General features: G+C 58.7%; 1 protein-coding gene across 3 annotated transcripts in view; it reads right to left on the bottom strand.

The window, feature by feature from the left end:
• Window positions 1-2,966: 2,966 nt before the first annotated feature.
• Window positions 2,967-21,129, bottom strand: part of DGKZ (diacylglycerol kinase zeta) — a 45,370-nt gene continuing 27,207 nt past the window's right edge. For 2 of the 3 annotated variants that reach the window (XM_069784502.1, XM_069784501.1), the window contains exons 10-31: window positions 20,832-20,927; window positions 20,471-20,553; window positions 19,889-19,949; window positions 19,384-19,497; window positions 18,819-18,959; window positions 18,225-18,303; window positions 17,870-17,925; window positions 16,739-16,801; window positions 16,422-16,495; window positions 16,199-16,310; window positions 15,687-15,886; window positions 15,284-15,384; window positions 15,068-15,147; window positions 13,492-13,561; window positions 11,479-11,519; window positions 10,721-10,911; window positions 10,145-10,176; window positions 9,321-9,364; window positions 8,819-8,939; window positions 8,253-8,289; window positions 7,859-7,958; window positions 2,967-5,446 (exon numbers count right to left, since the gene is read on the bottom strand). In XM_069784502.1, coding sequence (XP_069640603.1) covers window positions 5,330-5,446; window positions 7,859-7,958; window positions 8,253-8,289; window positions 8,819-8,939; window positions 9,321-9,364; window positions 10,145-10,176; window positions 10,721-10,911; window positions 11,479-11,519; window positions 13,492-13,561; window positions 15,068-15,147; window positions 15,284-15,384; window positions 15,687-15,886; window positions 16,199-16,310; window positions 16,422-16,495; window positions 16,739-16,801; window positions 17,870-17,925; window positions 18,225-18,303; window positions 18,819-18,959; window positions 19,384-19,497; window positions 19,889-19,949; window positions 20,471-20,553; window positions 20,832-20,927 — 2,013 coding nt within the window. In that variant the 3' untranslated portion in view covers window positions 2,967-5,329. Of the gene's footprint in view, window positions 5,447-7,858; window positions 7,959-8,252; window positions 8,290-8,818; window positions 8,940-9,320; window positions 9,365-10,144; window positions 10,177-10,720; window positions 10,912-11,478; window positions 11,520-13,491; window positions 13,562-13,853; window positions 13,899-15,067; window positions 15,148-15,283; window positions 15,385-15,686; window positions 15,887-16,198; window positions 16,311-16,421; window positions 16,496-16,738; window positions 16,802-17,869; window positions 17,926-18,224; window positions 18,304-18,818; window positions 18,960-19,383; window positions 19,498-19,888; window positions 19,950-20,470; window positions 20,554-20,831; window positions 20,928-21,129 lie in introns of all 3 variants that reach the window. The other variant, XM_069784500.1, reaches the window with a different exon arrangement.

Here is a 21,129-nt window from a genome sequence, read left to right as displayed (position 1 = left end):
CCAGGGAGGGGGGGGAGCTGCTCAGCACCTGAAGCCCCACATCACTTTCATGATGGCCCAGGTATCTCCACAGCCCCGTTCCTCGTGACCTGCCTGTCCTGAGCTCAGCCATGCTGCAGCCCTTCTCCTTGGACCCAGCAGCGATATGAGGTCAGACTGCTGGTTGGGGGTGAAAGGACCTTGATATGAAGTCAGACTGCTGGTTGGGGGTGAAAGGACCTTGCAGACATGACCGTTCCCTTCCCCCCCATCCACCCCTTTTTCTTAGGCGGTGAGGAGAGGCCAAGCCAACTCTCTTCTGGAGTTACCAGCCAGAAAGGCGAGTGTCATGCCAGAAGAATGGGGCTGTGGTGGGGAACGGAGCCATTTTTCCACCCCTTACCCTGGAAGAAGGCTGCGCCCAGAGCAGGGCCGCCACAGGTGGGGTTGGGGGGGGGGGGGTGGTGGTTTCTATGCTTCACAACCAGGAATCTCTCCGAGAGATTCCCGCATTTAACTCACACCCTGCCGGCAGTTTCCTGAACATCTGCAGAGGTTTCAAAGAGGGCTGGCAGCAGTGGGAACATATCATCTCCTCTGCCCGCTGCACACACAGCAACGGGTGCAGAAATGGGTCCTGACAGCCGGACAGGTAGCAAAGCCAATAGCCCCCCCAGCCCTACATCACTGGGCCTTTAAACCAAAGCCGAAGCAAGCTGCTGAAACAAACTTCATGGTGGAAAAGAAGGGGAAGGGCCTAGGTGTGCTGCTTTTGGCTGGGGTTCAGTGGTATCAGGTTTGCGAGTCTGAGTTATGGGACCGTGATGAGCAAACCAGGGCCCGGTGGAGCTGTGCAAGAGCTAGGTGCGGGGCGAGCGCTGCTGCTTTTCTTCAGCTGTCTCAGGCCGGGAGCCAGAGACCCCACTGGGCTCCTCAGGGCAGAGCAGCCCAAGGTACGGCAAAGCCCGGTGCAAATTTTCACTCCTTCCTCCGTTTCCAGTTGTTCCCGTTCCCCTCCTGTTGCCTGCTCAGGCTGGGGACCAGGAGACAGGTGCTGGCTGTGTGGGACAGCAGACATACGTTGGTGCATGTCACTCTCGGCAGTGGCTGTTCTTGGTCCCTTCGGGCTCTTCCCTGAAGGATGCAGAGGGGGAACGGCTCCTTCCCCAGCTCAAACAAGCAGCACAAGGCTGTATTTGCAGAAAAAGGGGCCTCATACCAAGGGAAGGAGGGAAGAGAGGGAGCATGACCAACCCAGGTGTGTTTCCCTGCAATTGCTTAACTTGAGCTTTTTACCTCTAAAAACGTCACAAGATAATTCATGGCATGTCAGCTTCGCATTTTCCATCTCCAGTCGAAGCCTGGCCCTTGGGGCACTGTTAGTGCATGGTGCGGCAGTGCCAGCGCAGGGACACAGCTGCATGGGGGGGGGGGGGGAGGATGGGGATGGGAATTGGGACAGGGATGGGAATGGGGACGGGACGGATGCGTTTTCCTTGTTCAGACTTGCAGAGGCGGACGTGCAGCAGGTAATCATTAACAGGGCCAACTGCTGTCACCCCAGCTCTGTTTAGCTGGGGCTGGGCTTGCACAGCCTTCCCCAGCCTGGTCGCGTGCCCCCCCATGCATCTGCTCCCAGGTACATTTCCATTCCACGGGAGGTCAGACAGACCTCTGGCTCTCTGACACCCAGCTGAAAGGGAGAACGGGGAGATGCCGAGGCCCTTCGGAGAGCAGGGCAGGGCTCTCTCCCAAAAGGTAGATTGCCCCTTTCCTACAGCGATCGCATTTTGGGACCGCTTCTCTCCCCCACCATAAATTTGACACCGGGGCGGCTGGAAAACTCTAATTGCCATGGTTACTGAAGGTCCTCGCTGCTGAGACATGGGCCAAGCGCCAACGCGATGGGGTCTGGGCACTGAAGCAGAGCGGGCCCCCTCTTCCCAGTCGCACGTCCGCCTGGTCCCTGGGCCGCAGCCCAGGGAGGCTGGGACAATTTGGTGTGCCTTACACCCGCTACAGACCCCCACTGTTAGCTCTGGGCAGGAGCTGAAAGGCTGAAGGCGATGAAAGGGAGGCAGTGGGGGGGGGGTGGAAGGGACAACGCGGCCGGGGAAGGAGGCTGCTTCTCCAGGCGGAGAGGGGGCGGCAGGCAGGCTGCCAAGCTGCCCTCAGGAATCTGAGTTTAAGGTATGAGTGTAGCTCGCCATCACCCACCGTGTCCATCTCCACTCTCTCACCAGCACGCCGTCGGCCAGAGCGATTACCTCCCTTTTGCAAAGGAAACTCTGCAGGAGAGATGGTGTTGGCCGCAGTCATCCTTACAAGTCTGGGGCTGGAGGCAGAAGCGTCCCTAATCCCTCGCTTTTGAATTCAGAGAGCAGTCCTCCCGCCGGAGCAGCACTGGAGGCAGCACCCCAAGGCTCCCCTCTGGAGCTGGGAACGAACAGGAATAGCTCCCCGAGCGGGCTCATCCCCGGCAAAGCAGCATGGCTGGGGACAGGTCACCATAAAAAACAGCCGACAGAAACGTTTTGAAATCTAGAGGCTGGATGGTACCCACTGATAGCTGTGCGGCTGCAAAGGGCAGGGCAGGCCTGCCGCCGGGTCTGCCGCCTCCCTCCCCAGGGAGGAACCGGAGCAGGGCAGGAACAGAGGCTGCCAGCTCCTGACTCATGCTTTCAAGTCCTTCTGGATCACTTGGGATGGCGGCGCGCTTTCTCCCTGTTCCGTGTTACACTGAATATCCATGTATGCCACAGAATGGGGGAGAAGGTCCCGCAGCACAAAGACCCTGTATCCAGCAACTGGCCCAGAGGGATGCTGTGCAGAGAAGCGGGCAAGGACCTGGGCCAGCAGGGAATTCCCAAGAGTACCCCAGTTAGGATGGGGGCAGAGGCCTCGGGGTACAACCTCGCTTGCGCTGCGTGGTGCGTCACTGGTACAGCGCCTGCCGCATTCTTGCGGATGCAGCAGGAGACGGGAACTAAAACATCCATCTCTTTATTTCAATGGCAAGAAACAACAACATCCAAACAGTCCAAGTTGAAAAGCAACAGGAACGCAGGCTCGTGCCAGGCCCTGGGCCTGCTGGAGCCGGCACCCCCACAGAGTTACAAAAATACAGTCCTACAACAGCTTCTAGGAAACACAGACCCAGGTATTGCACAGAACCCCTGCCTTCTGCAGGCAGGGTGACCAACAACCCCTCCGCCTTTGCCGAAATGCAAGCCAGGCTTGGAATTGCACAGCAACTCAGCTCACGCACGCACGGAGGGGCCAGGCGGGGAGGGGGACAGTGTGTCTCTCAACTACCTGTACAAAAACTATAAGGGAAGATACAAAACCGGGGAGAAAGGGGAAAGCTGGGGCTGTAAACGCCTCTGGGCCAGGCTGGGCGTCCCAGCTGGGGGGGCAGTGGTTTGGACCTCTGAGAAGATGACAGTGCCTGGTCTGTCGGTGGCCTGAGAGCAGCGCTGATGGGAACTCTGGGCGCTGCTGGAGCATCCCAGCTCTGAACGCATTGGGATGCTATTGTTATCAATTGCCAATACTGCTGCTGGCCCCTGGCACTCTGCACTGCCCTGCACCTCTGCTCCCACCACAGCATCCCCCATCCTCCAGGGAACTCTGCCCCCTGGCCAAAAAGTCTGAAGGGTATTCTGGTTCTTTGCGGTATCCTCATACCCTTTTTTTGGTATTGGTATTAGGAGGGATTCAAATGGTGCCACCCACCCAGCATTACCCGGTGGGCACAGCTGGGTGTGAGTGCAGGTGGGACCGCACAGAGCCCACGCAGCAGCAGCATCCTCTCCTGGCACACAAGCTGCGAGCAGCAACCCGCTTCACAACTGCCGCCCACCCAAAAGTGCCAAGCAGGTCTGCGAGGCCTCAGAGCCATCAGCTGTCTTCCTATGCTGGCACCTCCTGGTCCCAGAGACTGTCAGTTCTGCAAAAGCCTGGCTGAAGGGCTGGCTTGATGCCTCTGCAGATGCTCAACACCCACAGCATCCACAGGGGAGATGGGTCGTGGTGCCTCGTGCCCCATGGCAGATGGTAGGTGAAATGCCATGCCACGGCAGGCATGACTTGAGGCTGGGAGCCCTGATGCTTCCTATGCATCCAAATCCCTCTTTCTGCTAAAACCGGAGAGGGTGAGCTGGTGGCCTGCGCAGGGAGCTTGTGTCTGGGCTGGGCAAGCTCCCAAGTTTTCCCTGCAAAGCCCTGCGCCCAGTTTGGGGGATGGCAGGAGTCGGACTCGGAGGATGCGTGTTGACAGGTTGGGGGGCGTGATGGGAATCCCTGAGAGCAGCACTGACCCCAGCACTGCCCCTCCAGCCCAGTGCAACGTCTAGCATTGGGGGCGAGGGGGGAAGCTAAAGCAGGGAGGGCAGCTGGATCCAAGTCAGCGTTTAGGAAATATAACAGGCTCCACCGCAGCCACTGCCCAGGCCAAGCGCAGCTCTCCACCATGGCTAACGTGCTGCAGTGGGCTCACAAAGAGATGCCCAGCAGACATCGGGGGTGCAGGTTCCCCCACCCAGCCCTGCGAAAGGAGAGATGGTGGGAGGGCTCGGTAGCCTTCCTCCATGCCATCCCTGCCCTGGGCCGGACCGCTGACTGGCTGAGCACTAACGGCAACCAGGAGGGCAGCGGCTGCCCTGCTTCCAGCTGCGCCAGTCCCAGATGCTCTGGGAAAAGACTGGGTGCGCCGAGGACTTCCCTCCTGCCACGGAAAGCCCTGGTAGGGCAACGCGGAGACCCGGGGCAGCCCCAAACCGACAGGAGGGAGGAGGAGACGGGGACAGTAAGTCACGGTGCTTCCCTTGGGGCAGCCTGAGGCTCACGGCCTCTGCTGTCTGCCCGCACAGCCTGTGCCTCCCGCGGCTGTGCCAGACAGGAAAGGAGGAACAGGACATGAACCGAGCCAAGCATCTAAAGGAGGGGCACTGCTGGCAGGGAGAGGGGGCGAGCAACGATATCCCACAAGGATCATAGGTAGGAGCCTGCGGAGGGGGCACTGGCATCACTCCCATGCACAAGGGTGCCCAGGGGCTTCAGGCTGGCCTGCCCCAACAGGGCGGCAGGATGGAGCCCATCCAGGGCAGGGAATGTGGTGGATGAGGGGCGAAGGAGGGGGCACACAAAGAGCCAGGCTTCAAGTCCCAAATAGCCACTGTCCTCATAAACAGAGTCCCAGCCCAGCCTGGGGCAGAGCTCTGCTGTTCCCATCTCCTCCAGGGACCAGGTTAACATCTAGGGAGGGCTGGCCCAGACTCACAGCTCTGCCAGTTGGCATCGTCCTCTTCTTGTCCTGCCCGAGCTGGCTTGGGCTAAGGCACTCCGAGCACTACACAGCTGTCTCCTGGTCCTCCCGCTGGATCATCTGGTAGTGCTGTCGGTTCTCGAGGTAGGCAGCTAAGTCGGGGTCGTTGGCTTTCTCAGCCCGGTGCTTGGGAGTGTCTCCCTGCATAAGGGAGGCAAAAGACGTCAGAGCAACGAGCACTGCCTAAACGCTGCCTCGGCACCCAAAGGTGCCCCCGTTCCCCCCACCGAAAAGGTGGCTGCAGCTGGGTCCGGCAAAGCCTGTGGCCAAGCCCTGAGGCAGGTGGTAGCCGAACGCCCGTGTGCTCGCCACAGAGCGAAAGCGTGCTCGTGAGGAGCCCGATTTTGCCACAGGGCTGGAAGCTGTCCCCTGAAGGGCCATCAGCCCCACACATGGGCCAGGACAGAGACCGGCCCTGACCATCGCCAGCCCCCCGAGAGGAGACAAAGGTTGGTCCCCATGACCTGCTCTTCCCCGGTGCTGGGGAGGCAGGCGGGAGAGGGTGAGGAATGAGGGGTATGTCTGGGGAATGCCCAGGAATACCAACCCCCCTTCCCTCTCGCAGCCTAGCTAGTGCTCCCGCTCCCGGAGGAGGATCACATTTCACCAGCTTATTGCAGCCATCTGGACTGTGTCCACTAATGAACTCCCGCACTCCATAAAAAGCAAATCTGTTAACAGCTCCCAGCTCCGTCTCCTCTCCCCCCTTTCCCTCCCTCCCCCTGCTCCTCCTTGCCAAGCACCCGGGCTCTGCTGTGCCGCTGAGAAAGGCCGCGGAAACCTGGCACTCTGCCGCTGCCATTGAAAACCGGCCCCGGAAGGGATGCCCGGCTCGTCCCCTGGTGCACAGCGGAGCACGGGTGGCTGTGGCAGGGTGCTGGGCCCTCCAGGGCGACCCACAGCCGTATTTCTCCAGCAGGAACAATGGTCAGACACGCAGAGCCTGGATGCGGCTGTGGACAAAAGCCCACCCCTGCGCGGCTGCGGAGAGGTGAACCAAGAAACCCCCATTTTTCGCATCCGTACCCCAAGACCGGGTACGCCCTGTGGTCCCGCACACATCCCCCAGGACGTACACAGGCAAGGGGGACGGAGACCGCTCCGTGCTTCAGGGCCGGCTCTCCTCCCCACGGCCCTTGAATGCGAGCGCTCATTTAACAAAGTGGGGGGAAAAAAACAGAGGAGGAATTGAATTTCTTTTCCCGTCCCCCTTGCAGAAGCCCCGCTGCCTGCCCGCAGCCTGAAACCGGAGCTGCCAGGGCCCCTCTGCCCGTCTGGGCTGAGGCACGCCAACCGATAAGGGCTCAGCCTCCCTCACCGCTGCAGGGTGCGGGATCGGCCCGCTCCGAACCCGTGCTACAGGTCTGATGCTGTAGGTTTCTAATGAGGTGGGCTCCTGCCTGTGCAAGCAGGCTGCGACCCGCAGCCCGTGTGAGGTCAGCGCAGCGGTGCAGAGGGGTCCCCAGACAGCTACAAACCCGGACACGCGTTTGCACAGGCACGTGCAAGCCCCATTCCCTGGGGCAGCCCAACATGCCTGAGCGGGGCTCTCTTTTTTTCGCTGGGAGGATGGGGGCTGCTCCCCTCCTTCAGGCAGATGAGGGGGCCGGGGGGCAGAGAGGGGCCGTGCTCCCAGAGCTGCCCTCTCCCCAGTCACCGCCTCACCCGGGCATCGCTGTCCCATCCCACGGCTGCCGACCGAGTCTCCAGCCGGGGCAGCCCCACTCAGGGCACCGTGTGAAGCCCAAGCCTTGGCCAGGACCAAGGAGGAGCGATGGGGAGCCAGAGATTGTCTGCACGGCATCTTCCTAGCAGCTGGCAAGGGGGCTACGCATTGTCCGAGGCAGCCCCCAAGCTCCACTGGCCCCAGCAAGTTTGTACCCCCGGCTGGGCTCCTGCCCTGTGGGTCCCAGACCCACAGACCGCACCTTCTTGGCTCGTTCCTACATCTCCTCTGCTACAGCCCATTGCTGTGAGCCTCTGCCAGATAGACGCGACCGCGTTCCCTCCACCGCACACCCACCCCCAGGAACCTCCCGTACCAAAACACAGCCTCAAGTCCCCTTCCCGCGACTCCTCTGCCGGGGCTGGCGCAACTCCCCGGCACTGAGGCACGTCTCAATTAATTCGGCATGCGAGGGAAAGGGCCGCCACTGCCTGCTCCTGCTCCTCACGGGCCGGTGGAGCTCCCAGCACCCCCATCACAGCCACCCGCGGGGGAGAGCGGGGGGAGCCCTGCAGCTGGGAGGGAGCTCATAGCAAGACTGTCCTTGCTCTGACCCCGGAGGGTGGGAAGGGGGAGACTGGGATGAGACATTCCAGCCCCTCGCTTCTAATTTAATAAAACAACAGAGAGAGAAGCGCAGGGAGGAGAGGGATTTAACCCCTGTGCAGCTGGGCTCCACTGGGCAAGCATGGGTGCTTCGTGTCGGCTCCTCTTTGGCCGGCAAAGACCCCAGCCAAAGCACCCTTGCTCTGGTCTCCTGCTGGCTCTGCTCCCGCCAGCCCCCCGATCCCCCCAGAAAGCCCCACTGCCAGCCCTCCCGCTGTCACCTGCAGGTCCGTCTTCATGAGAGAAGCCCCGGCCTCCACGATGTAGTGGCAGATAGTGCGCTGGCGTAAGGCTGCAGCCTGGTGCAAGCTGGTTTCACCACTGGGGAGGAGAAAGCGGGAGATGTGAGATGTCCCCCCCCGAAACGGGGACATGCAGCACGTGTGGGTGGCAGCGAGGGACAGCAATTCAGCTGCAGCAGAAGCTTGTGGTGGGTTGCACGCTTGTCCAAGCAGCCCTGGCAGAGGAGGGGGTGCTGCTCGGGCACGGTCAGTCCAGAGTGGACTGGGAACCGTGGCTGATAATTAGAGTGAGGGCGGCTGGTAAGTGCCCAGGCAACTGGTCAACTCGCAGAGGGTCTGGCCAATGGGTGACACAAGTCAGTCAGCGACTTACTTCTCCTCCTCAGTGGCATCGAGGATTTCTGAAGGGGCTGTGGAGAAAAAGAGTGCAGGGTGAGTGAGACCCGGCTGCGGGGCAGAGATGGACCCACCTACTCCCCAGTTGCACTCTGCATCTTTCCATAGGGGCTGCTATTTCCATGCTGCCTGCAAAAGTCCTGGCTCCAAAGCACTCAGGCCAGTAACGGCATCTGAGCCCAGCTGAGACCAGGGAAGAAGAGTTGTTGTGGACTCATTACGGAAAAATACCTAAATAAAAATAAAGCAGCCTGTATTTCAGTGGGAGCTGCCAGAAACAACAGGTCAGCTGCCCTGAAGGCAGAAGCAGGACACTGAGAAATGTTTCCCAGAGACATGCTGGTCCCTGCCAGGATGCAACAACAGCCACAGGGGCATGTGTACTGGAGACACATGCCAGGGAAAGCCCATATGCCAGCAAGAGGATGTAGCAAACCTGGAGGGAAGGGACCTAAGCCCAGGAGCACCCCGTCTAAGCAGAGGGTTGGGCTTTTTTGGCTGCCGGGCTCCTTTGCTAAGGGTGGCACTCTGGCCCCAGCTCACCGTTCTCGATGATGTACTTGACGATGTCCTTGCTCCCCGATTTGACAGCATGGTGGAGGACGGTCTGGCCCGAGGAGTCTCGCACCATCAGGTCTCTTCCAGCCCGGTGCAGCTCTTGGAACTACGGGATTGCCAGATTGCTCGGGATGAGTTGCCTTTTCCAGCTCCAAGCCCCAAGCCCTGGCATCACATCCCCGGGGTGCCCGGCAGGTTGTGTGGATATTCAGGTCCTGGCGGGGAGCTTTATCCAGCTCAGCCATGCTGCCAAGTCCCTTCCCTCCGTGTCCCCCAGGAGAGGAATAAGGCTGCTTGCCAGGAGCCTGCCTGGTTTCCAGCCACTGCTCCTGGAGGAAGGCCCTCGACAGGAGCTGCTCCAGGGCAATCGGAGCGCGGCTGGCAGGGCTTCCCATAGCCCGAGGGGCACGCCAGCCAAGCAGGCTGCCGGGCCAGCACCCAGTGCCAGCCCTGGCTGCACATCGCAGCAGGCAGCGGGAGCGCCTACCTTGCTGAAGTTGCCGCTCTTGGCAGCTTCTATCAAAAGGTCATCTGCAAAGAAGGGAGATGGCTTGGGGTCAGCAAAGCCAAGCTGTAATGCCGTTTATCTAACTGGGGAGCCAAGGGTTGGGCACCAGAGGTTCAGTAGTCAGCTGGAGCTCCTCCAGGTGCTAACCCCTTGGTCAGACTGGTTTTACGTGGCTTCCCTACCTTCAGGCATGCGAGGGACAAGCCAGGGGAAGGAGGGAGACCCCACGTAGCTGGGGGCACAGCCAGACCTCAGCCCCAGGGAGGTGTGCATGCAGGAGGAGCGGTCTCTGCCCACGGGCAGGACAACTTGCGATGGAAGCGGGGAGCAGATCTCCTGGGTGTCAGCCAGCGGCCGAGACGCCTCTCACCCATGACTCACTCACACTTCCAGGCACTAGCCTCCGCTCAAGCTCCAGGAAACTCTTTCCATTTGCTCAGCTCGGCGAGGCCCCTGACCTTGTGCTCCCACCTCCCGAGCTCCCTGTTTGCCTGGCAGAAACAGCCCCCCAACCCAGCCCACAACGCTTGGCTCTGCAGGTGGGGGATTAACCCCTCGGCCATGCCATTTCCCACACGGCAGAGTCGGGAAGGCGCCTGGCTGGGCCTCTCCACAAATCACTGTCAGGTCTCTCCTGCCCACCTCTGGGGTCACCCGCCTGCGGGTGCTCTGCGCTCCCACCTAGCACACAGACAGCAGGGCTCCTGCCTGCACGTCAAGGAAAGGACAGGCCAAAAAAACCCAAAAAACCATGGTGGGGATCCAAAGCAGCATGACCTGTAAGGGGGTGGGACAGGACTCACCTTTGTGCGGGAGGCAGCAGTCAGGCTCAGCGCTGGAAGGGAAGAAGAAAAGGTGTAATTAACCCTGCCAGTCCTGGCAGTAGATCACCCAAAAGGGTAGTGGGATGGCTGTGGAGAAGCCTGCCCATGGCACTCCTCCAGCAGGCAGGAGCAGAGGCAGGCCGAGGGACTTTGCTGCTCTTTGGCCATGCCATCTTCTTCCACGATCTGGGTTCTTCCCAAACCCAACTCCTATTTCTACTGCTGCTCCCAGCTCCATCGCCCACCTGTACCCATATGGCTGGCCTCAGTTGGACTGAAAGACACCCATGCCCTTTGCCCCACAGGTCAGGCGCCGGAGCTTGACCCCATGGCTGAGCCACCTGGTAGTGCCCCACTGCTTCCAGCAGCACTGGCACAGGAGCAGGGAAGAGAGGATGGCATCTCACCCCTTGGTCGAACTCAGCACCGAATTCCTGCTCGCTTCCAGGGAGCCCCCCTGTAATCTGGCCCGGGGACCAATGCTGTGAAGCCAACCTTGGCTCACCCATCACTGCCCATCCTTCTTGAGGTCCAGCACCCCCATGCCAGACCAACCTGGGGGCAGGAGAGGAGGGTGGAGAGATGGAAGAGGAGGGGAATGCAAAATGCTGCCCAGTGGGTGCGGCAGACAAGTCGACGAGGTCAGGCATGGCGGGAGAGGTGCCCACGGTCTGAGTGATCACCAGCTCTGGGTCCAGCACATAGAGCTCATCCTGAGAGATCTCTGTCACATAGTTGAGGTGCTCCTGAAAGACACAAGTCAGCTCTCCTCAGAAGCAAGACCTACTTCTGTATATCTCCATCCCCTCACATCCCATGCCTTGTAGCCCACCCACTTGCTCAGCAAGCGATGGTGGCTCGAAGAGTCCTGGGACCAGTGCCTGGGAAGCCTCTGCATCTCCTTATCCTTTTCAGGCTTCCCATCTCCTGTTAACTTAGCAGATGACCCATACATCTCACCTCCACGCCCCCCCCTCATTAAGACAATCCCAGTCAGTGGGTGCCTGGCCAACCTTGCTACGTTGCTATTCCTTACTCCCTCCGCTGTAGGGTCCTGCTCCAACCCAAGTCTCTGTGCTCCCACCCACGTTTCCTCCCTTTCTGCAGGAACCTGGAGGTGCTGAGCCTGGTCCTGGGCCAGGTCGGTCACACCACCCACCCCTCAGGGAATGTCACAGGGCAGGGCAGCGGTGTGAGACCTGCACCTCCCTGAGGCTCAGCTTGCCTGTCAGTCCGTGTGAACGCAGGACACCCAAGCACCTTCCCTGCAGATGCTGGGGGGGGATGACAGCAGAGGACAAGGCCACACTCACCTGTGCACGGTCTATCCTGTAGAACCGATCGGCCGTGGTTGCTGTAAGACAGGGACAGAGCGAGACAGGGTGATGAGGAAGATGGCCACTTTCCACCGCGGAGTGATAGTGAACTACCCAGCCACTTCATGGCTTGCACGGAGGGCACAGCAAAGTGAACAGCACCCACTGATCAGGAGCAGTGCCCTTCCCTTTGGGACCCTGCTATTCTCTTTACCCCAGAGGTAGCCCCTTGGGCCTGTAGACCACCGTGCCCTTGTGTAACATGCCTTTCCTTGCTATCTCCTCCTCAATGACTCCTGGCAGGGAGCCATAGGGAAGGCAAGAAACACACCTAGCTGATGCCATGGCCTTTCTGGGGGCTTTCGAGTGTTCCAGCCTTGCAGCTGCAACACAGCATTAGCCTGAGCAGATGAAGCTCAGGGCTGTGCAGCGCGCATCTCGGCACTCGCCTGTGCCAGGCGAGGAACTGCTCCGATTCAACATGATGCACCTCTCTCCAGAGCACTGAGAAACGGGGGCACTAAGCGGGGCTGGGAGAAGAGGGAGCTCAGCCTCCCACTGACTTGACTGAGTAACATCCCACAGACCACCACAAAGCCATGGCAGAGCTTGTGACTGCCAGGTAGAATGGAGCATTCCACCACCAGTTGTAGATCCAAGCCCCTCTCTGCTAGGACAGCAGGAGAGCTTCAAACCAGCCTCCAGCCTGTTGCTGGCAGCAGCCTGACTGAGTGCATCCCTCTGCTCATTCCTCTTCCTTAAGAGGAGAGATCCCCACAGCAAAAGAGGAGCTCCTTCAACAGCAATGGAGCAAGTGGCTGTGCTTGGGCCAGACCCATGCAGCCACCACCCCCAGGGGAGCAGAGAGGGGCTGGGGACTTATGGCATCACCAGGGGAGAGCAGGATAAGCAACAGCACCGCACCGGGATAACTGGGTTCTCACACAGGGTGGTACTTCCCCCGTGTCCCACCAGGCTGCTGGTGCCTGCCCAGGCGAGGCTGCTGCGGTGGGACCCTTGGGGACCCGGGGAATTCTCTCTGCAAACAGAGCGGGGACGGGCCGGAGCAGATGAGAGGAGTGAGAGAGGCCCGTTTATCCTGTCCTGGCTGGAGATTTACAGCCAGGGAGCTGCCGCTGAAGGCCTGTAATTCAGCCACTTGAATGAGCCTGCGCTGTCTTGAATGAGGCTCTGGCCTCTTTCCTGACACATTTTCCTCAGCCCAGAACCTGCTGCTGGGAGACTGGCAGGAGAGGGGAAAGCGGTCCTGGTACAACAGTTCTGGTAGTGACACCTGGGAGCAGCAGTGCCAGCAGCCCCACATGCCGGGCTGGAGCTCCGAAGGGAGAAGCTGCATCCTTTCTGCCCAGCGTGAGGCTTCCCAGGCCAACTTTGCAATGCCCGGCCACACTCTGCTGTGCTCTACACCCTGCTACTGGGAATTCAGGGAGATGACGTGCCACCAGCAGTCATTTCTCTCAGCCGGCTTCCAGGTACAGAGGGAAAGCTCTGGAGCCTCTTGGTCAGTGAAGGCAAAGGCAGAGGAGAAAGCTGCTTTCAGGCAGGGGAGAAGAAGCAGCTGGAGCGCAGCAAGGAGCTTGCTCCAATACCACTGGGATGCTCGTGGTGAGCCTTGCTCCCTGCAATGCTGGAGCAGGGGGGCCCCCTGCCTGCATGACACAGGAGAGCAACCTCAGCAGTCCCCCAGTGACAGGACATGAGATGCCAAGCGGCCTTCAGCCCTGGAGGCAGAAGACCAGCGGACGCCCCTCACTCCACTCCACTCGTGGTCAGCAGCCAGGGACACGGCCTGGGGCAAAGCACTGTTGCACTCGGATGCAAAGACCCCAACATCCATGAGTTCCAAGTCCCACGTGGGGACGCAAAGACCCCAACATCCATGAGTTCCAAGTCCCACGTGGCTCTCAGTAGCTTGTCACTAAGGGTCTTGTCCCCTCACCCCCCCAAACTCGGACACAGTCAGCACTCCCAGGGGAAGAAGATACTCACAGTCCAGGAAGCACCACTTGGGTGACAGCTTCTGGGATGACAGTGTCTTCGGTTTGGCTCCATCTCCCTCCTGCATAAAAAAAAGAGAGAGGATAAAGTCATGTCTCTTGGCCTCCCCATCTCTCCCCAGAGCATCCCTCCTGCTTTGGGAGGTCCCTGCAGACATGGAGGACCACAGGCGCTTGGATGGAAAGGGGAACTTGAACACAGGCACAGCACACAGCGACGGGGAGCAGCACGGGACAGACTGGAGCCAACGGACACCAGCTCACTGGAGAGAGAGGTGCCACAAAATGAGCCCACAAGACCAGCACGGCGCACGTGAGAGATGGGCCTGGGGGATGGAGCGATGCCATACACACCTGAAAGAGCAGACGCTCTAAAGCAGAGGGCTGTGGAAGGAAATCCTGCAGAAAGGCAAGATGTGCCGTTACAGCCTTTTGTCTGGGTGGCCTCCCAGTCCCTCTCTCATCCCATTGGCATTGCTTAATGTGCTGCCATACCCAGCTTTACATGCTGCCTGGCCAAGATCCCTGGTCCCTGCCCTCCTTTGATGCCAGAGCATAGTGGTTGCCCAAGGAGAGAGAATAGGTAAACCACGAGGTGACTGAGGAACACCAGCCTCAATGCACAGCCCTAGAGGTGCAGGAGGTTGCAGAGGCATCAGGCTACCAGGCTGATGCCGTAGGAAAGGAAAGCGTTACCCTCTGAGCCCAGGAGCTGCTAGACATGTGCCTGTCTGCATGTCCTCACCAGTGGCTGGGCACAAGGCGAGCAGGGGACAGACATGCAGAGCTGCCTGGCAGAACAAGGACCAGATGCCTGTGTGCCAGCCTGCACAAGCAGCTCTTGCAACTCAGCCCCGCAATTCAGCTCCGCAAGACGCTATGCACACGCTGGATGGGATTCCCTCAGGCCCAAGAGCCAGCTAACTGGGAACTGAGCAAGGTCCCTGCAGTCTTCTGGGAGAAAATCAGCCTGAGCAGTGCAGCACCAGGAGGCACACTGTGGGCTCAGAAGGCATTGCTCACCGGGAACAAGGGTTGCACAGCCTGCGTCCGGGTCGTGGACACGCGCTAGCACATTGGCAAGAACACAAAGGTTAGGACTTGCAAAAGAAAAGAGTTGGAGGGGGGACAACCCTTATCCAAGCACCTGGAGAGGGCGGAGCTGTGCCAGGAAACACGGGAGTCTGCAGAGGACTGAAGGAACACAGCACAGCAAACAAAGGGACAGAGGAAAGTCCTGCCCAAACACCCAGGGTGTGACAGGCCCCTATAGGATGTGTGCTGGCTTTTTCCACTGCCCCATAATTTTTCTGGGCCACCGACACTCTGGGCCTGGAGAACAAGGTCAGAAGAACAACGCTGAGAAAGAAGCTGCCAGAGAGCAGGGAGCAACAAGCCTCCAGCTTGGGATCCTGCCTCCACCATGTGGTGAAGGCAAACCATGACCTGCTACCAGAAGCAGGAGCGTGCGTGTTGGTGTGTGCGGGTCAAGGAGGCTTAGAAATCCCTTCCATGAGTCCCTCCATCCTTGACATCTAGCCACAACCACTTCCCATGCAGAGGCTCACCTCCTGCAGCCTCTCGATTTGAGTCCGGCACAACTCCAGGTCACTGTCTCCTGGAACCACGATGATCCCCAGTGGCACAGCTGCAGGACAGGACACAGACACAACTCAGGGAGAAGCCCGTATCCCATCCCCGACACCTCACACAGCCTAGCTGAGAGCACTGCCAGACTCGGGGACTGCAGCTCCCACCCCGTGATCACTCAGCTGGTCACTCACAGGCTTCCTTGAGCTTTTCCTTGTCATAGTGCAGTGCCTCATAGTCACGCATGCTGATTCGGCTCACCCGGATCCGCAGCCGCTCAGGCACTGGCTGCTGGCTGCATGCAGGAGGAAAGAAAAAGGGAAAGGATCAGAAAGTGACAGCCCGCTTTCTCCTTATCCCACTCGCCCCTCCAAAACAGGCAAGAGCATATCTTGTGCACAGACTGGGGTGGGGAGCTTGGCACCAGCTGCTTCTCCAGCATCAGGCTCTGGCCATTCTTCTGTGACCTGATCCCTTCCCAGGTCCTCCTTGAGAGAGGATCGAAATGCCTCTGGGAGTGATGGATCAGTCCCATCCCTTCCCCCTCCACCCCTCCTGCCTTGGAGAGGAGGTGGCAGATTGATCTGAGGAACCTACTCATTGAGCAGAGGCATGGAGTTGCGCCGCTTGGTCTTCTGCACCATGTTGGCTTGGTTGCGCAAAGAGATGTGGATGCAGGAAGCCGCCAGCTTGCAGGGCTCTCCATCTACCTGCATGGGGATGGCCTTGGACGTGGTGAGAACCACCTGCCGGCACTGGCACAGCCGTTCCCCGTGGCCACCGACCTGCAAGGCAGCCTGTGAAAGGGTCCAGAGTGAGAGCAGAACACTGACTGGGGGGTGGGTGGGGGGAGCACCCGTTGGCAGCCAGATGTCGCAAGTGAACCAGGTTCTCAGGGTCTCAGGCCTGATCTCAGTGGGAAGAGATCCACAGAGACCAGGGCATGACAGCACCTCACCTAAACCTCAGAGAGCGGACCCTGTCACACAGACCAGCACCACAACTCCTCAGGAGAGCATCTGTGGAGCTGGTGGACTGGCTGACACCCGCTCAATGGGACCAGTTGCTCCCCTGGTTGCTAGCTCCAACTGGCAACAGCACCGACTCACCAGGGATGTCATGGTGAAGCCGATAACTTCAATGCAGCCATCATCATGGCGCTGTGGCTCGAAGTCGTGGTGCTCCCCAGGGTTGCCCCAGGGCATTGTGCCTGCACAGTACCTGTGAAGGGATGGCAAGAGATGCATGGACAGGCACCCCGAACCCGGGCAGGGATCTGTGGCATGGGGGTGAGGAGCCCAGCACGTATGGGCAGGTCCTGGGGCTGCTCACCTGGGGATGTTCAGAAAGACCAGGCACTGGGGCTTCAGGTCCTGGATCTTGGAGGTCAGGTCCATCCCATCGCACTGGAGACAACACAGGGGCGTTCAGCCTGCTGTAAGGGTAGCCTGGTCCACCCTACCCACTTAGGAGGAAATGGCCTCCTCGCTCTGCTCCCTACAGGGATTGTCCTCCAAGCCAGGGGTAGCTGATGCTCCCAGGAACAAATCCTCTCCCCAACTCTGAGATACTCAGCGTGCCAAGGGACCGCTCCTCACGCGTCCACAGCTCGCCCCCCTCCCTGGCCCAGAGCACCCCTGCACACTCACAACCAGCTTGACGTGCTTTGCCAAGTCTTTGGAGCTCCCAGTGAGGAAGTCAGAGAAGGCCGTCTGCCAAGGCAAGAGACAGTGTTAGTGCCCAGACGTTCACCGAAATGGGCAGTCAGGAAGCCTGCCACCAACCTTCAGACCTCAACTGCTGAAAGCAGCAAATCCCCTCCTTGTTTATGGGCAGAATTCCTTTCCTCTCCCCCTCCCAAAACTATCTGTTCCATTCCGCTTGCTATTTTGCCTACGAAAAACCTTGGAGCACCTTCAGTGACATGCCCTAGTATTCTGTTGACAGCCCAGTCCTGGGTTCACGGACGAGCTGGCAAGGCGGGTCTCCTCCAGTGAGAGACTCGCGTCACAAGAGACAAATTCAGTCTCAAGCTGTAATGATGTACCATAAAACAGAGCTGATGTGACCCCATCTAGAGATACCAGGAGAGACAGTATGGGCTCTGTTACACAGACCCTGGGGTCCCCCTTGGGTTTAACTGTAGAGAGAGAAGGGGAGACACAAACAGGAGAGATGTGAGATGGTACAGAGCAGCGCTTGGCCTTTAGTACTGCCCAAATACCAGTCACCCAGCCACCTGGGTAGGGAGGTATATTGAGGATGGGGGGGATGGACGAACAAAGACAACACTGAGACACAAAGTTCTAGAGGTGACACACGGGAGGGTGGCATAATTAGCCAGGGAGCTGTAACTGGCTGAAGGTATAAAATCAGACCAAAGTAGTGTGGGGACTCTATGGAAAGGTTTCCCGTTCCTCTGCAGGGGGGACAGCCTGCCTCCCCACAGCTCCGGGGAGGTCCTGCCTGGGTGACCGTCCATGAGCTGGAGAACAAGAACAATAGTGGCAGGAGATCAAGACAGCAACTGTACCGCAGGCCAGAGAGCAAGCTGTACCGCCAGCAGCGCTCGCAGCCAAAGAAGAGCTGCAACTCCCAGGGCTGCAGCCTTTCTCCAGAAACCCTCCAGCTTCGGAGGGGCTCAGCTTGGGCGCACGTGAAGGCCCGTGTAACTCAGATGAGTGAGTTTAGGGTGCGGGCAGGAGGCAGGGCCATGCCTGTGCTCCAGCTGAAGCTAAGGCTGCTATGAAGGCATGCCCAGATATCCTCTACACACTCACCCCAGCGTAGAACATTTTATTCCGAAACCGGCTGTTGAACTTCTCTGGGTTGGCCTCTAGGGAAAGGAGAAAAAAGTCCAGGTCATTGGCCTGCACATGGAAATACTTCACTTGCCAGATCTCCCCAGACACAGCTCTCCAGCCAGCCTCGGCCAGGAGGCAGCCCCCAGCTCTCTTTCCATGCAGACACCCCTCTTCTCTCTCTGCAAGCCTCCACTTGCTCCTCAGGTTTCACCTCCAGCCCTGTCCCTGGGGCAATTCTCTTGTTCACTTTCCTGAGGAACGTTTTATGGGCCCACCTCTGGGGCACCCCCTCACCAAAGACCCTGCCCGAGCCCTGCCACCCCGCTCGTACCTCGAGATTCGTGGAACTCCAGCGTCACCCGTGCGTCAAAGCCGAGGCTGAAGTAGTTATTAAAGACATCCAAGGGGAGCTGAAATGGAAAGCAGGAATAAGGATGAGGCTGCCAGCATGTGGCCATGGCAAAGACAAGGTCAGGCTATCGCAGAGCCGTGTATGGTGCTCACGAGGCTGAGGGAAGCCCACTTGCTTCCCCCCAGGAAAATACAGAGATCACCAGCCCGAGATGACGGATTGGCCCCTGGCTCCTAGGGGTAAGGGATGTGGCCCAAGGGGACACACTCTGCTCTCTGAGATACCTGCAACCACCCATGTTTCTGCTAAAGAAACAGTCTCAGAGGGGATTGGGCTTATACCTGTTGCAAGCTGTGGTTAAAAACCTCTGGTGGACATTTAGTTCTGATCTCTACACGCCTTGCCATGAGTGCTGTGGGTCAGAGCCACAAGAGAGGAGTGGAATTGGAGCAATGAGAGGGAAACACCAACCCAATGCTGTAGCCCCAGGTGCTGGGGCTGCCTGAGCCAGCGGGAGAAAGGAGAATGCAGACCCCCAGTGCAGGGAAGAAACACAGAGAGGAGGTGTCCCACCTTGTCAGCGGCCACCTCATCCTTTTCCTCAGGGTTCGCGTCAGGGTTTGGCTCCACATGGAGGTTCCAGCGATCGAGCTGCACAATGTTCCCATCTTCCACATGAGACAGGATCTTGGACAGAGGCTCATCCGTGTAACCCTGGTGAATAGCAGGACACAGTGAGTCTCCTACCTGCCTCCTGCAGAGATGCCCCAGAGACAGCGGGCATGACATCCCAGAAGGGATGGGAAGACATCCCAGAGGGAAAGATGTGGAGAAGATCGATTCTACTTGAATGCAGAACAAAGTGGGACTTTAAATTTAAAACAATACATCTTCCTCCTAAAAATCTCCCAAAGTTTGAAATAATGATTGCTTTTGTTAATGTCCTAATAGATTATAATTAATGCAGAATAATTCAAATGTCAGAACAGTAACATCCAAGTGGCATTTATTTGTTGGTCTGTATTTACGGAAAGTCAAAATACCCAGCCCATGCAAATCTCCAACCATGTGTCTGGAACTGGAGTCAAAGCGCTCGGCCCCCCTCTGTCAGCAGCAGACTCTTGTGCCCGTCACTCACCCCACCCCAGTTCAGCGTCCTGGCCAAGTCGTTCCCTGTCCCCAGAGGTAGGATGGCCACAGGAGGAGGTGGGTTGAGGCGTAACTGGTCCAGAATAGAGAGTATCCAGCCCACCTGCTCAAGCAAGAGAGCATAAAGAAACAGTTGGTTATTTCAGGGACCGGCAGGCAGGTGGAAGTGACCCGGCGCGCTGGTGATGGGAGAGGGGAAAAGACCGGGTCCCCTTAGCCACCACCGAGGCTATTCATAGTCTCTAATGCTCCATACCAGTAACCCCAGTAAGGACATTGGCCCCCAAAAGGGCTACAAATCCAGACATGCCACAGACTAGCACTGCCTGCAGCAGTGCATGAGGGGACCCACAGCATCAAGTGCCACCAGCTGTACCACGGACACTGTGCGCACATTTTGCCCCATTCTGGATTACAGCGAGGAGGGCTGCTGCCGGCACTGGGAAGGACTGGGACGAAAGGCACTGCAGGCACGAAGGGGCTGGGGTACTCACCGTGCCGTCTCCCCCGCACGCCAGGATCCGGAGGTTGTGGACCTTGCGGTACAGCTCCAGCCTGCAGGGAACAGGGAGGGTGAGGAGGGGAGGGAAGAGGCACTGAAGGTTTTAACGCAGGGGCTGCAGGGGTCCCTGCCCTCGCGGAGCCCTTGGTGTTCACAAAGCCACGTGTGTATCTCCCTCCCCACTGCCACAGCAGTTCACAGCAGTGGGCAAAGCGACAGTAACTTTGGCTTCACCAGCTCTTGCGGAGGAAGAGTGGGGTGTCCGCAGTCTGCGTACAATAGATAAAACCAAAATGCAGCAAGCAGACGAGACTCACGCAACATTAATTGAACATAATGAACTAGGCCTGGGAACCTCACCCCACAGCTGGTCTCTTCGCCACTAGCCTTAAGGTTAGACCAGCCCTCCAGCAGGGAGCACTGAATGACCACAAGGGTGGCCTCTCAAAGTATAAACTTGTTGGAGGTCTCTGCACAAGGGAGCTATGGAGCATCAGGACTCTGCCAGCCATGGGAAGAGCTCTGGGGAGGACTCTCTGGGGCAGAGAAGGGTGCTGCCCCCATCAGTACTCACGCCTCCTTGGGTCCACCCTGGCTGAGGTCGAAAACTTGCCGTGGGTTGAGATACCACATGAAGGATTGGATGATCTTGGCTCCCTAAGAGGAGAAGAAAGACTTCAGGTAACAGGGAGTTCCCAACAGACAGCAGAAAAAGGCGTCTGGTCCAGGGGACAGGCCAAGACAACACTGTTCTGGGGGGACTGAGGCAAAGCCTGGCCTAGGTGGGAATTGTTGGGCAGCAAACTGGCATTGCAGGGGTTGCCTTGCCTCTTCTGCAGGTGAGACATCACCAAAACTGTGATGAGACCTCAGCAGCCAAATGGCAATGCCCTCACAGAGCCGCCTTCCCAGGCAGATGTAGGACAAGGCCATACCTGATTCCCACCGCTCTTGGGGTTCACAAACACCAGCAAGGGCTTCATGAGAGGAGCTGGCATGGGCTTGATGACAAAGGGTTTCCACCTCCCTTCCTGCAAGAGACACCAAAGGTCCTTCAATAAACCTGGGGAAACGCAAACTCCCACCTCCAGCTGAGCCCTAACATCACGCAGGTCAGGAGTGGGAAGAAGAGAACATTCCAGCCACCCCGTAAGCCTTATAGCTGGGACTTGCCCTGCCAGCAGGCACCCTCCCTCCACCTCACCCTCCTTAACCTCAGTGCGGACCCAGTAA

This window comes from Haliaeetus albicilla, chromosome 5, assembly GCF_947461875.1.
Source record: "Haliaeetus albicilla chromosome 5, bHalAlb1.1, whole genome shotgun sequence".
In the NCBI taxonomy this organism is placed as follows: Eukaryota; Metazoa; Chordata; class Aves; order Accipitriformes; family Accipitridae; genus Haliaeetus; species Haliaeetus albicilla.
Note: the sequence above shows the minus strand (reverse complement) of the source record. Positions and strands in the feature narration are given on the sequence as shown.